General features: G+C 43.4%; 1 protein-coding gene and 1 non-coding gene across 2 annotated transcripts; both read right to left on the bottom strand.

Moving 5' to 3' along the window:
• Positions 1-4,645: 4,645 nt before the first annotated feature.
• Positions 4,646-16,056, bottom strand: LOC147746878 (target of EGR1 protein 1-like). Its single transcript, XM_086925063.1, has 3 exons — positions 15,971-16,056; positions 13,581-13,752; positions 4,646-5,631 (listed from the first exon to the last, which is right to left on the bottom strand). The coding sequence occupies exons 1-3, from the start codon at positions 16,054-16,056 to the stop codon at positions 4,726-4,728; spliced, it is 1,164 nt and encodes a 387-aa protein (XP_086781189.1). The 3' UTR covers positions 4,646-4,725.
• Positions 7,297-7,425, bottom strand: LOC147746879 (small nucleolar RNA SNORA11). The gene has a single exon (XR_015300392.1). It is a non-coding gene; the product is annotated as a small nucleolar RNA SNORA11 (small nucleolar RNA).
• Positions 16,057-16,351: the final 295 nt, after the last annotated feature.

Here is a 16,351-nt window from a genome sequence, read left to right as displayed (position 1 = left end):
AGGAATGGAATTCCCTCCCCTCCTATCTCAGAAAAATTCTCCTCCTTCTGGAATTCAGGAAACAGTTGAAGACCTGGCGTTTTCAGCAGTAGTACAACCTAGCACAGTATGTTGCACCGAAAACGCCAAGACACCTGAGGGTATTCATGTGCTGTACACATTTTATTAACATAACATAACCCAACATACTTGTTTTCATGTTAAAAGGCATATATAAAAAACTTCGGGTAAAAAAGGGAGCTATTGGTTTGCACATGGGATGCTGAGCCTTACCACATGTTTTTGTGGAGGACAAGATTTGCCATAAAAGCTGTTCACAACCCTTTAGTAATCATATTGTCCCCCAATGGAGGGAGACTGCTCACAGTTAGGTTAGCACATCTTGTAGCCAAGCCTCAAGCTTATCAGGGGTGCAATAGAGCATGTGTCACAGAAAAACAGTTGTTTCGCAGATTGAGTAGCAAGACTGCCTTTACTGGCGGGAGACCACGAGGCATGTGAAGCAGAGTTACTGCTAAGACGCCCAGTAGAGCCACAATGCCACTGACTGCATTTGCAGGGATGGGGAACTGTCAGAATAAGTAGCGGACGGAGAAGTAAGTAGACTTTTGAGAAAAGTTATGAAATAGATGGAGGAGGGCTGGCCCAATGAGAAGGGTCCTTTTCAAGATTAAAGAATAGTTAACGTAGAACTGTGTTTTGGTATGTGGGGACAACATGATTGTTCTATCAAATCATTGTTGACAATGTGACAAGCCTACAGCTAAAGAAAGGTGTAGAGACTACATTAGGATCCAGAGTATGGCTGTTGTGATTGATAATTGGATCAGGGAACAGTCTTAAGTCAGAAAGAACTGTACTGTTTCCTCCTGTATAGTGTAATGACTGTGAGGACATGGAGAAAATTAACCAATGATTTAATAGGCCCATTTGTAGTGTTGTCCCATAAAGAGTCATACGCCATTTGTTAATTGACTATTTTAAGTGGCCAGAGGTACACATAGTCGGGAGCAGAACCATCAATACGGTATAGAGGCTGTGTTTTGAACAGAATGCATGTTGGAATAATTATTTGCAGACAAACTGCTGTTATCTAGATTCATGGTGCAGGGATTTCTCAGGAAAAAGTACAAAGCATGAAATGGTAGCATTTACCACCCAGACTGAAATGGTCCGGTGGAAAGATTGAACACGTTACCAACCGAATCCTCTCAATTTACTGCTAAAACGTTGTAAGTATGATTAAAGGTGGACAAGCCACAGAAAGAAAATTTTATCTTGCAGAACGATTCAGTCTTGCAAAGCCAATTGCTGCTTTCCTGGTGAACGCCTCTAGAAATGAAGGGGTCATGCACGCCCCATTGCTGCTTGACCTGAAGAAAGCCCAAACCCAGGATTCAGAACTGGAGAACACACTGGAATCGTCACCAGTATTGCAAACAGGATACCTATAAGAGTTTCAATTAAAGAATACTTTTGTTTAAACCACATTAAAAGATGTGAATGGCCCCTACTTGTGACGCTACAACACTCACTATGGGGTCAGAAAAACACTTCAAAGGATGGTGGAGAAGTACGAAAAACAGCTCAAGGAACACTGCAGGCAAAGTTATAAAAAGATGTTGCATTCAGCCTACTCTTAATGTTGAAAGGAATATAAAAATTAAAAATCAGTAGAGCAATTCCAGAAGTCGCATTACAAAGATCACCTGACAATTTTTAAAAGAGGTTTACTAAGCCAGCAAAAGACATGCCTGCATTCCCAGGAGGGAACAGGGCATGCAACTTTTTCAAGTATAGTGGACCCAAGACATTTATCGAATGAAAATAATTCAAATCCAAACTCAGTTTATCAGTATTTGCCAGTTCATTCATTCATCTCAGAACGAGCATTATGCACATTTCAGCTGACACGTGTTTCGCAACTGTTTATGACTTTTTTCAAGGTACCTTTTTTTAAGTTTAACATCTTAATACTAGAAAGGTTGTCTGGTACTGTGCCACTCCTGTGGCCTGGTCGCCCCCACGCTCCTCCTGCTGCCTCAACTTTGCCTGCCTGCCTTCGCCCGGGCGACCCAGCCGCCGCTGAGCCGCCCGCCCGCACCAGAGCACCAGAGTTTCCCGCCGCTGCCTCCCTGCGGCCCCGCCCCCCGACAGCCCATTGGCCGACCCGCCGCCGCCCCTCCTCCCGGCTGCCCTCTTATGTCACCCCCGCGCACGAGCAGCGTTCACGTGCAGCGGGCGCACCGAATGTGCGCCGAAGGTGCGCCAAAGGCTAGCCCGTCTGCGCCCGGACCACGCCCAGCGGCAGGACCCCTGGCCCCCGCCGATGCAAGACCACCCGAAGAACCTACGACGCTGCCACTCAACGCACTCCATGCAGGCCGAAACCCTGCCTGCTACCGAGCAATCCCGAGACGCACCCACGTACCCTTCGCCTGCCAAGCCTGCCGATTCACCTGCTACCGGACCTGCACCCCCCCGCCAAGACGAGCACCAGCAGCAACCACGTGAAGTGCATCCTGCTCAACACCCGCTCCGTCCACAGGCACGCCGTGGAACTTTGGGACCTGCTCGACGCGGCAGCACCGGACGTCGCCTTCCTCACCGAAACCTGGATGAACGCCTCCTCAGCGCCCGACATCGCCATAGCCATCCAGGACGGATACAAGATCACCCGGAAGGACCGCGTCAACCAGACGGGAGGAGGCATCGCCATCCTCATTTTACTGTACGCACTTTTTATAATAACTAGTCTTGCAATTATGGCAATTCATTTCTCTTGCACGAGAAGAAAGACTGTTCAATAAATAATACCTTTTTTTTTTTAAACGCCCGGCTCTCTATTCTCTGCATCTTGATGAAAGTAATCTGCACAACTGACTGAGTAAAATAACTGTCTATTGTTTCACACAACTCTAGAGATTGACTCTTATTCTAAGGAGCAAAGTTGTCATGTTTATGCGGTTGTTGGAAAACTGAATCCCTTCTTGTCTGAGCCAGGGGAGCTGATCACTTCCTATTCAGTCAAGAAAGTTTCCAGTGACCTCTGAGCTAGTTGGTAACAAACCCAATTAAGTTTAGCATAGTCAGTAGAGACCTGGAAGACCGCACTTCTACGTCTATACTACTGTTTATGTTATTCCAATGCGCAGGGCCTATAGGGAAAATAGGAACTACACTACAGTGGGTGTGAGCAGCTACTGCACTTGGTCCTTTCACAGAAAGCCTCTGGAAAGAAGCACATGTCACCTCGGTCTGGCACTCTAAAAGCAGCTGAATGGGACTACTCTATGAATACAAGAGATTCCTGCATACAACGAATGTCCTGTTGTAATGTTTAATAGCCCAAGGCTTACGCTCTCAAGTTAATGTACCCGACAGTGGCTTACAGCAAAAGTGGCTCTGCTGTTCATGCAGACACAGGAACATTTATCCATTATGGAAGGGTCTTCATGGTTAGTGAAAGTGCAGGGTGACTGTATATCTGCTCATGTGAAGGGAACAGTTGGAGAAGATACATGGTATGAAGCAGCTTTTGCAGGACAATGAAGGATTCGATACACCAGGATGGCTTAGAAAAGGAGGTTTTTTTGGTTAATAAGGCATTCAGTTGCAGTGGACCAAGGCTGGCCAAAAAAAAAGTCATTTGAGTTATAGGCATTGTTTAAGGTGAAAGGGGCACCTGGGGAAATGAAGTTTTCATGAGGAACCAAAACACTGTTCCTCCAGGTGCCGGGAAGTAAAGAAGAAGAGGTTCACATTCTTCAGACAATACCTACACAACAGGAGGCCAGTTGCAAGGGGTGCAAATTTGTTTTTGACTGACATAAGATGTCTGAAAAGTCAGCCAGGACGGTTTCGAAGCACTCGCTGGTTACAGGGGATTAAAAAAAAGAATTACATCCTAATTAACATTGTACATGCAGACAGACTAGACATGTTCATGAAAACAGATAGTTTGCAACTAGTTCTGAGCAGTAGCAGGTTTAAGTCACTTCATTAATTACTCATCTTTTGCATTAATTATACTAGTTGAGCTGAAAACACATTTTCCGTTCTTTCAATAAAGGAAAAGCACTTTACCCATACTTAAACTTTGCATGTTGTGTAGTTACCATGCTCACCTGGTCAATAAAGAGTACCGCAGTGCGCTGAGGATCATCTGAGGCACAGCCATCTTCACCAACCAGTCTTCCCAATGATTAACTCCACCCAACTCAATGATAGCACAAGTTGTCAGAATGGTGCAATACGGTAAATAGATTAGAGCTTCTCAAGAATCAAAACCAGCCTGTACTGGCCCGGTGTATGTGTGGGCCCAACAGTGGTCTGGAAGCGGACAGCCACTGAAGGATCTTGGAAACCACTGTCATGCAGTGGCAACAACTGGAGGCAATGGGCCCATGTTTGCATGTATAGGTGACGAAAAGCATGAAAGCTACCACAGCTAGCTGGGAAGAACACCCCTGGTCTCTAAATCCTCCAGCTTTTTTTTTTTTTATTTCCTCCCAAACACTAAAGAAACCACTCTAGTTCACAAAAAATCTAATATATATTTTTTTTTTAAAAGGAAAATTAATTCAGACAATAAAGTTGATCTATTACTTTACAAAAGAAAACACATTTCAAGCTAACAATTTCTTTTTAGCGATTTGGGTCCCAAAAAACTAATATGGAAAATAAAACCTGGTCAGAAAGTCTGAACTGTTCCAGTGCTCTGGTTTATCCATCACCAGATACAAGCTTCATCTTAAGATTGTGTGCCTTAGAGGATTTGGAGAACATGCTTTTCACAATCTGTAGTGGAACAGATTTGCCACTTAAGTACACCTTATTGTGACAGTCTGGGAGCCATGGTGCTTCCTTGGAGTCCCCGTCTGAACCTTTCTTAACCATCCATACATAAGCCATAATGTAGCCAGTCATGAAGGCATCAAACCCTGCCCTATGGGTGCCCCCCTCAGGCCTCTCTGGAGCTTTAGTGACTCCCAACTCACATTTACATTTGCTGCACAGCGTGCACTGTACATTGCTGATGACTTTGCTTGTGTCTGTGCAAGTGTTTTCAGTGATGAGAGGTGGTTCCTCTTGGACTGAAATATTGTTTCTCGGCACGCTGAGATCCAAGTCAGACTCATTCACTGTTGGGAAACTGGAGTCGGGCTGTTGACAGTCAGGATCCTTTAGCTCTTCCTCCATCTTGGTTTCCAACTGGCTTTCACACACAAGATTAGGTTTTGTTTCTTCCTTAACTGGCTCCATTATTTGCACCAGAATATTCCCATGAGGTGTCTGTGCAACATCTCCATTGTTATTAGCCACCAAACCCTCCTGGTCAGGGTTTTCTAGATAATCATCCTCTAGGTCAAGTCCCATGCAGGGTTTCTTGAAAGGAATTGCTCCATCGATGTCCAAGGGCTCGTCTGCGTCTTCCAAGTTCTCCTGCTCTATGGTTTCCTGTTCCTCTTTTGAACCTTCAGGCACTGCAGAGGTTTCCGCCTTGTTCCTCTTTTTGCGGTGCCTCCGTTTCTTCCGCTTACCTCCTTTCGATCTCTCATCCTCATCGATAATGAGGTCAATGTTGTGCGACTGGGGACATGTCACACCATTTGCACACCATCCATAAGCCTAAGACAGGGAAAATATGTCGTTTATTTAATCATTATGGCATACACTAAGAAATAATGAAGATTCTGCGCTATCCCAAGCCCAGCCAGCGGTTTAAGTAACTGGTAATGTTTTCCTTAAGATCTTTTGAAGAAGCTTTGTTTAACCAACAAATACATTTTGTTATCAATAAAGCATAATGAAAATTGTGCCTATACAATGAAATCAGGTATAGCTAGTACAATTTGTAAGTCTGTGAAATGCTTTCCCTTTCACCCAGTTTCAATATAAAAACTAAGGTCCCACAAGCATAAATTATACAAACTAAGCAAAAACCTCTGGTAGTTCCCAAGTGTAGGTGGATTGCTGCCCCCTCGTTAGAGCACCTCACAACACCTGTGACCTCAAGTGGCTTTTTCTCTAGCAGAGTTTTTAAGCATACAATTGGCACAGTTCTATCCACACTTCAATGGGTAAAATATCATCCAAACCAACCTGGAATAAGAAAAGGCTCCCCTGACGCGTTTCGCTCTAGTTTGTCTCGACACAAGGGGTATTAAGCACAACATTTTAAGCTCTGTATAGGTAGCACTAGTTTACAGACTTTGCTGCAAAAATGGCAGAAGGCTTTGTCGCCATTCTAGCGCAGCAGTGTTAATCCTATGCTTAAAAGTTATGCTAGAAAAATACACCAGGTCATATTTAGAGTAGCTGGTTTAGATGAGCTCCAACAGGAGCAGCTCTCCAATTAAACTTGGCAACTATACAGAATTCCTTGCTTTCTTCTGATATAAATGCACAACAATACTGTGTCCCACAGTTCCTTCTGCCCCTGAATGTGGCACGTGATTGGTTGAAGAGACCAAAGAGTATCAGCACAAAACAACTACCAATTGAAGGGGAAATTCATCACACTCTTGACAGGTAATTCCAGTGACATATTTATTGATGCAACACACATTTTTCAACCCCATTTTTCCCAGGCCCCGCTTCACAAATCCCCCAGAAACTTTCCATGTGCAACAAGGATCACCGGACCATTTTCCTGGGAAAATGTTGTTAAGATTCGTCAAATGGCACCAAGGTTATAGGCAAATTTTAAAAAAATGCTTTACCTTTGGAAACATTGTTCCAACTATAACCCCCCCCCCCACCCCCCCACACACACACACACACACACAAAATGGCTCAAAAACAGTACTTAAACAGCTTTACTAAATTTAGAGCATCTGCACTAATAAACACTCATTCACACTTTCAATACTATACTATAGTGCAAAGGACAAATCTAAGTTTACCACAGTTGCATATTACAACTGCTTTACACATGGAAACACCTCTTGTTAATGTCAATAGGCCTCTTCAATGTAAACTTCTGCACACATGTAACCCCTTGTTTTCTGGCCTTAATCATCTTTTTAAAGAACAAACACGAAAAACGCAATTTCAGGAATTCTATATATGCATACAGATGTGCAGAATATAGTATGATTATTACCATTGTGGGAGGTGATGGGGCTTCATGGCATACTCGAGGCTTTACCTTGTGAGCCAGATACCACCTCATCCCCCCCCAACCATGTTAAGAACATGTTATACTCTGCACGTGTATGCATCTACTATCGCGAAGAGGCATAAACACATTTATTGCACATGCTATTTACTATATGTAGGATTCAGAGATATAAATGTACGGTGTTACCAGTGACAGAAAAGCCACAAGGCCCCCTGTGTGACATGGACAGCGTGATTCTCTATGGTGTGGTATAAACAGCCCAGCAGGAGTCTCTCTGTGGGCTGCTCTGAACACACCAAGATAGAAGTAGACCTCAGACACCCTGTCAGTGTAAGCCCTGAGCCACATGAAGTCAAAGCAGAGAGATGCTACAAAACTCACACTCACGTCGAGAAACCTAGAAAAGAATGAAAGCCAATTTAGGAGATAGCAACAGCTTGTGGGAGTAAGGGAACCGCTCTAGGCTCAAAAAGACAATGACTCCAAGGAGTGAAGGCATGTCCACCGGAGAGGCATCATACAAATGTGAGGGTCCCAAATGTGCATGGTCTACACAGGGCAAGCGGCTTTAGAGAAGCAACAAGGACTGAACCTAGACTGAAAGAAAACAATAAATAGGGCGAGGAAAGTAATCACTGGCCTTCCTTTGCGGAGGGAAAGATAACAGATTGAACAATGTACTTACCTTCCACTATAATCTTTTAGTGGTATCAACTTTCTAGATACATTTAGAATTAGTCCTAGCCTTCAGTCATTATCAAACAACACTTTGTTAATATGTGATTTCCCTCGGATATATAAGTTACTGTATCACAACATGAAGCATTTGGGATTCCGTAACACTAGGGAATAGTGCTCGGTCAGTACAATAGATACCCAGACTGCTCAGCTCCTACGATACTCCGCTTAATTTTGTAGACACCAGGTTCAAACAGATTTTAGATCTTGAGGACACCTGGATATAAAAAGCAGGGATCCTGCCGAATTCAATCATATAAAGTCCTGTTTAGCAGTACAGCAATGAACCTGAATAAGTGTTATTGTTTTTAAGTGGTTCGACTTTTCCTGCAAACATGTTCTTAAAGTCACGCTAAGATCCATCCTATACGCAAACGATAAGCATCACCTGAAGCCTCTGTTCGGTGGCTATTTGGCACCAAACATTCTAAGAGCAGGAAGGAAGGTTTAAAGGTACCTTATCAAGCAGCTCATTCCCATATGTAAGTGCAGCGGCCAATAAAACTGAATTTGTATATCCTGTTAACGGGCTCAATTGACAACTTGACCGACATCAGAGTCCATGATCATGCAACATGGCTCATTTTGGGCTTTAGAGGAACAACCACACTGCACCATAGCTGAGGGCACCTCACTACCTATTACTCAAAGTAAAGTATATGCTGCTGCAGACTCTGAACAGGAAAATAAGGAGTTTATTGATGGAAGTAATAGCACTACAGAAACACCTAGTCTCCACACTGTCCAACCGCCTGGCCATGGAAGGCACCGACAGAAGATCCTTAGTGACATTTGAGGCCAGGAAAGAATTAGAAAACAGCAAGTTATTAAAATACGCTTAACAGAAGCTACAGACATGCATAAAGTGTACATTAGAACACAACGGTCGCACCTCAAGAATCCTGAAAGCTATAACTGATGTGTACCACGTTACAAGTCACGTCACTTACGAACCTTCTGTCCTTTTAGGTTAACGTGATTCAGCAAGAGATCATTATAGAAAGCTCTTGCAAAACCTACCCACTTGCTCAATCTTCCCTCAGTGACTTGAATCAGACTTCCTGCAGTTCAGGAGACCGAAAGAGAGGCTTCTTACACTAGGCTTGCAATATAGACACACTTAGCTAGGCACCAAAGGTCTAAAATAATATTCAACCAATCCACCCACTGCCATCATTTTTGGCTATTTAGACACATAGGAGGAATAGCACAGCTTGGTAACTATCCCAAGCACCGAGGATACTATCAAGGGCTGCTTATGTCCACTGCCTGCCAGGCTTTTTGAACTTCAAAGAGTTGCTAAATAAAATGAGTCTGGATGCACTGTGGAATGACCCAGCAACCGGAGAACTTGAGGACCGAGTACTGCCTCTAGTAATCTATCTTATACACCACCTATCTTGCCTCCTTCAAAAGATCTCTAGGGAAGAACAGATCTGACAAAATGCATTCCAAATACCAAAATATGCACAGAGGTCTGTCGGCATAATATCGGAGAATATTAACTTGAAGCATATTTAACAGTTGCTCTGGTGGAATAAATGTATAGGGGAACACCGGCAAGCTCATCACCCAATGAAGGCAAAACCTACTGACAAATATAGATGTAGAAATGTGCTCCTTTTTGACATGGTCACTCCACTTTTTGCCTGTTATCTGATACACTTGACAGAAGTGCACTGGGTTCCTGCTATCCAAACTCCCAGTGCCAGATCCCTTTCCCTAAAACCATACAATTGTTCTCCCAATTGGCAATACCTTTAGCAACCCTTCTAAGTAACGAGTAAGTGGTACCCTAGGTACCTAGGGCAAGCAGGCTAAAGAGTGTACTTAAGGAATGCAGCATGCATTTCGCCTCCCTAGGGGCCCCCTCAGAACCAACATACCAACTTCTCCGCAACATGGCACACAGCCTACAAGGGCAAAGTAAAAACACAAAATGGCACACATATTACTTAAGCCATAACTGCAGACACTGCATGCAGTATACTTAAGTCACCCCTACAGCAGGCCTTACAGCCCTAAGGCAGGATGCACTATATACATGTATGGATATATCTGCATGAGTAGATATGCACCGGTGACGTCCAAGTCGGTTCTTTGATATCACAAGTGAACAGGGAAGCCATTTTGAGTACATGTGCGGTGTTTATGAGTTCACCAGCTAGATAATGGCTTCCAGAGCGGTTTGGTATAAAACATCAAAACTAATTGTATTAAACCCACACTGAATCCAGTGGTGGATTTATTAATACATGCAGCCAGAGGGCACCTTAGAGGTGCCCCCCTGAAAACCTACTGACTACTAGTGTGTGGCAAGACAGGGGTAGACCGGCCTGCCCCCCTCCCCGCGGTCTTTGTTATGCGACCCAAGGCTTCCAGAGACAGGTAAATGCCACCCCCTGCACCAGGCCCAATTGGCACCATGACAGGCGAGAACATTAGCTAAGCAAACACAAGGAGATGATGGACAGAATGCTGAAACTTTTCAGACACTCACCCCAGTCATAGATCTGGGTTGAATCCATCATTGTTCTTTAGCTCATTTTGCCACCCCAGTTCAGACCCAGCCATATGTAAATCAGTATTGACCCTGTTCCTTATGGGAACAGTCCAGCCCGAATTGCCAAGCTAGGTCTTCCCTGGAGGACCAGAAACAAGCATCCTGTGACCATTTTTGGGGAACCCCCCCATATCAGCCAGCCTAGCAAGAATCCAGTGGCAAAGTGAGCAAGAGACCCACGTCTGGATAAACCCTGCCAACTTAGGGCGAACAAAGCAAACAGAAGGAGAGGATGGACGGAGAGCTTTAACTTTTCAGACACTCACCCCCAGTCACAGATCTGGGTTGAATCCATCATCGTTCTTTAGCTTACTTCGCCACCCCAGAGAACAATAGCTAGTCAGCAGGCATGTCCCCCTCTCAAGCTAGTTCTACCCCTAAGGTGGGCTACCTCAAGCTAGTTCGACCCCTAAGGTGGGCTACCTGACGTGGACACAACGTTTAGAATTCAACTATATTAGTTTTGGAGGAATTAGGCTCTCTGGGTCAGGGTTATCCCCACAGGAAGTGATCAGAGGGTGTAGACACCTTGAATGTAAGTAGTCCATTGGCTACTACACGTCACTCTCCTTCACACCCCTAATGGAGTATTTAGGTGGCACCCCTGACACAAGGAATTTAGAGTCAATGAAATAGGAAGAAGAGGACAAAGAAGAGCCGAGGGAAAAGAGGACTGAAGACTGGGACTTTTGGTGCAAAGCCCTGCCTGCCCCAGTCTCAACAATTGTGACCAGCAACTCGTCCTGCAGCTGACCAGCTTCACAAATTGCCAGCAATCTCCCTTGGAGTAGAGGAGCTACTGCCCTGCAGTCTCAAGGCACGGAAAAGGCAAAGTCTGGTCTACCGAGTGGCTGCTCCCCGACCAGCCCGATTCATCAACAAGAAGAGGACCCTGTGCACCTGAAGGTCAGATTTGTACCCCCACCAAGTGAGAGGACACCAGGACAAACTGGAATCACAGGTCCAATATCTGGTGTACCAGACCCCTTGCAGCAAACAAAGCCTAATCACTGCACAAAGACCCAGCAGCCATCAAGGGACGTCAGCACCACAGAGACCTACTTCCAGAGTGGCCCAGCTGTCCTGATTTTGTACCCTCAACCACCAAGCTGACCTTTCCACTTTACATTCGAGCACCCCAGCCTGGGTACCCAAGATCCTGCGGTGCCCCCTTCGGACCCGAGCCCCTGGACTGTTTCTAGGTGGCCCCAGCACGACCAGCACTCCTCTGCACTCGGACACCCCAGGGCAGGTAACGAGTAATTGCTGGTGGAACTTTGAATCTTGACACCCTACAACCCTAAGTCCTGAAGGAGACCCCCGGAAACAGAGCACAAATAACTGTATGTAACACAAGCCCTTTCTCCCATAGGGAAGCATTGCTGCGTGAAGGCTCATTTAAGTGAACAAATTTACTTACCTGTAAAAATTCACATTTAAAAAAGTACTTACTTGGGAACAAAGTTCTTGGTATCAAAAAGTTTTTTTCTAAATTGGTCTCAGATTTATTGTTGTGTGTCCCTCATGTATTGCCTCTGCGAGTAAAACAAATACTAACCCCCAGATAGGCCTAAACTGCTCACCCAGACTGCCACAAAAAAGACTGACTAGTAATATAATTTTTGCCTCTGTAAACCAATAGGGTTGCCTGGGCGCTTTACAGAGTACCTAGTTTTGGTCCACTATATAAAGAGCCAGCTTCCCACAATAATCAGAAGCAGATTTGTTTGACCCATAATGGTGTAGACAAGTTTACTTTAACAAAGTTGTGAATTGGCAAAATCAAAGACAATCTCACTATAAATGAACCCACCATTTCTGAACCAGATGATCAGCTCTAAAGACCTTGCGTTTGAGATCATAGATGCAGTTGCTCAGGTGTTTAGTTTGGGTGTGCAATAGAGCTGGTTCTCTGGTGTTCTTTGGGGTCAGAATGGGCACTCCAAGACCTGCGTTTCACCCCTTATTTCAATCCACCCAAAAACAATGCAAGTCAGTTCTTGCTTTTTGATCTTCTAGAGGTTTCTGTACTATTAAAAAAACACATCTACGTTAACAAAGATCTTTCCAAATGAGGACTAATGAACATGCCCCTTTGTGCTATCCGGTGTAAAACAAGGGAGAATATTTATATCACAACAAGTTCTTTATTTCATCAAGAAGAAATGCAAAGGCTTATCACATGACTGAGCTACTGTGCACCAATATGAGCAGGACTGTCTCTCTGACCAGGTCTGCACAGTCTTGGAACTATGAGGTGCAAGTTAGTTTCTCACAGTTAAAGGCATCTCTAGCTTGCTAGGTAACAAGAACCTTTTCCTCTGGTGTCTAGACACCAGTTTGGAGTTTCTTTGAAAACATTTATGCAACCGACGCATCAGATCAAATGGAGGAATACTTCAAGATATCTTTTTAGGACAGATACAGCGAATACAATTCTGCTGAGTCGCCCGCTCTAATATCGGGTTTGCTTAGTCTGAGGCGGAGTAGAAAGGGTGTTCAATAACCTCGAGGCGAAGGCTTAAGAGAAAGCTGGCCTAGTCTGGTAATTTTAGTAGAGTGGACACATGCATTTCGGGAATCTCCCTTCCTCAGGGGTCACTGTAACAAAAGTAATATTTAGGGTACCATTGCGCTGCCCATCAAGTTACTGTAGTACATACCCTTAAAACCCCTTTAATTCCACACATTGTGACTGGCGCCTCCGAAAAAACATTACAGTTGCATGGAACTCACTCTAATCATGTGGCTGTAACATTTGAAAAACCCATGAAGTCAAATCTATAACGCTCTTACAATTAATGAACTGAAAACTGACTTTTTTCGGCTTTTGGAATCTCGCAGCAGCAATGCTGTACAGAATAAACACATGCTGGTCGGATGGAACGTTCGATTGTCACAGTTTTAAGGTAAATAGAATGCGAGCAAGATCACTTGAGGCTTTTTACTTGGTTATGATGGGGGGGATGTGAAACTTTTAAAGATAAGGAGTTTTGGGGCATTTCTTTCGTTACAGCTTTATGTGAGGGTTGAAATCTTTAGGGGAGTGATGTATTTTGAGGGAGTGATGTGTTTTCAGTTCATTAATTGTTACTCATCAATCCTACAGATACTGTAGTAGCTGCTATCATGTACTGCAGCGCCATAACTCACCGAGAAGGTTTCGCAGACTGACGCAGCCTGGGCTCCATTGGACTCCTCTATGGCCTCTGGCAAGGAACAATAACGATAGTCTATAGTGGAAAACATACTATCGGGATAGGTACAAAACTCTATTTTCAAGTGCTGGTTGTTGGTGCTGATCAGCTTTAAGTTCTCTCGTTTGCTGAAAGACAAAGCAGTACGTGCATAATTAGTTGCAGAAAAGATCTTACCTTTTTTAAAGTTTTTATACATTTTTTTAACAATGAATTGTATGTACTTTTATGATAAAGTTTGTTTTTATCGAAATAAAGTATTACAACAGCATAATTAGTTTTGCAACAATGATAAACCGGTCACTAGATTCAGGGAGCGATTCAATCATAAAAAAAATATTTGTTCCCATAGCTACCAGGCAAAATCATATGAATCATATGGAATGCAACGCTGGTAAAAACTTTGACTTATCCTGCTCAAAGCTGGAGGTTTGCCTGATAACTAAAATTACTTCAAAAATAGTTCTATTCTCCCTGCCTTCATTCTTCTCCCTGCCTTCATTCTTACACCAAATCCATTTTTAGCTATTGACCTATACAAAGATCTGGGGAAGCAACGGCATATCTTTTTTTTAATCTTTAGTACATGTTAATGCAGAGACGTCCATAGCAATATTAAAATACAAGCTAAAAGAAAAGAACATTGTTTTAAACTAAACTTAAATCAATCATAAGTAACTTACTAGAGACAGTGACTCAAGATGGTACAGCCGTGCACACAGAGCTACTTTGAAAACCTGTATGATCGCAGATTTGTTTCTAGACACTTTTTAACTTTGAGAAACCTACAATAAAGGACCCTTCTCACCTCAATGTCAGTTTAAAATCTAGACGTAAATGCAGTTCTTCAGAGCGAGCCAAACAGTACAGGGTGCCAATTCACTATGGTTTTCATAATTTGACACTAGGTCCGAGACAACACAAGAGCTAAAAAACGAAAACGTCAAGGCAAGGAATCAGTATCAGCGACTTACAAAAAAGAGATTGAAAAAACTCACACGAAGTAGTAAGGTCAGCTAACGTGAACTATGGAAAGCGAAATAAATAGATTATGTTCAGCATTTGGGCACTTTGTCAGATAAAGTAGAACCCCTTGTTTTATTTGGTTATTTACTGCTACTATGTAGCCGAAGTAAAAACCTGTGTTCAAGGATTAAAGGTCTGTTGAATGCTCGGGAGAGAAGCTGTTTTTAGAGCTGGCTGCTCTGCTCCACAGGTTTGGTAACACAGGTACCATCTTCAATTAAGGACTTCTGTTTTCATACTGGAGACCACGGAGCGCACACATCTCTTTAACACTGCTTTCTTGTTTCACTCAAGTGTTGCAGTGGTCTGGGGTTGTGATTTTGTCATGTCTGGCAGATGATATCAGCCGTTGGAGAGGCCTTTCTGTGCTGCTGACTTTTGGCATTAAAATCACAGTGTCTTTTGTTCCCTGTGACTGCTCATCTCCACCTCGGTCTGAGCTTGCTCCACGGTGCACACACTCAATGGAAGCCTTTAATGTTAAGGCTAGTTAAAGATTCAATTACGCCATATTTTACATAACTTCAGAAATTCTGTTTTATTTGAAATTATGCTATTATGCACCAAAAAATAGCAGCATGCAAATGGCCAGAAAGCAACCTCTGGCCGGTTTTGTGGCAACTGTTTTTGGTACTATTCATTTGATGTAAAATGTGGTCTTTCAACCCAAATGGATGGAAAACACATTTTGAGCTAAAATATAGCGCTAAATGCCAGTTTTGAATTTCGCAGAAATTTGTTCTCAAATTTAGACTAAGTACGTCACATCCCTCACTTTTAAATGAACGAGAGAGTGCAGTAACGCGATAAATGCTTGTACATATTACATGTTCATGACCGTTATGCACACATCATTCTGGAGGAGCCGATTTCGCAGAGTGCTAAACAGCAATACGCACACCACTCAACCACTTTAAGGTGAATTTTACTTTCATATGCAAAATGTGCTCCATTGCCTGCAGTGGGATACCATTGCTTTTAGTTCTCAACAGTGATTACAGCACACCAGCGCACCAGGTATTACAAAAAATTGCTTTCAGTCTTCTAACTGATCTGCTTTTCTGCAGCAGGACACTCGTGAAGTGTACACCCTTATGAAATGGTTTGCATTTTAAGGAAGGAGATCACCACCACTAGTGCTACCCTGTAGTGCAAAGACCTCAATGGTCTACAGGGTACATGAGCACCACTTTGTTTAATGTAATTTTCGGTTTCAAGTGCACTGCACGAGTATCACTGTATGCTTATTGTTTTTAGGACTGGTTATTCAAAAGCATTGTTTTTAAGTCTATTCTGGTTGTGCTTTATTTCAATACTGACGTTTGTTGTTCTTCACAGTTCATTTTTCTTATTCTTTTTTCTGTTTGAACATGCACTGTATGAAGCCATCGATCCTCCATCACCATTTCTTGATTCTCTCTGTGTGAGCCACATCTGCTGTAAAGACTCCTATTTACTATTCATTTGGGGGCTATTGATGTTCAGTGTTCCAGCGGAAAAAGTAAAAATGCATTTTAGTAGCTTATTTGGGTCTGGCGGGACAGCACACCTGTTGGGGGTCAAGCGTTAAGTGAATATGAAGGGACAGTACAACGTTTGGAGCAACGTTTTCACAAAAGAGCATCATTGACAGGAGATTTACATTTCCTCAAGATAGCATTGGCTAAATGAGTCTATTGAGTCCTATGCGACAACATGGAG

This window comes from Lissotriton vulgaris, chromosome 1_1 (assembly GCF_964263255.1).
Source record: "Lissotriton vulgaris chromosome 1_1, aLisVul1.2, whole genome shotgun sequence".
Taxonomy (NCBI): domain Eukaryota; kingdom Metazoa; phylum Chordata; class Amphibia; order Caudata; family Salamandridae; genus Lissotriton; species Lissotriton vulgaris.
The sequence above is the reverse complement of the archived record's forward strand: the minus strand, read 5'-3'. Positions and strand labels throughout refer to the sequence as shown.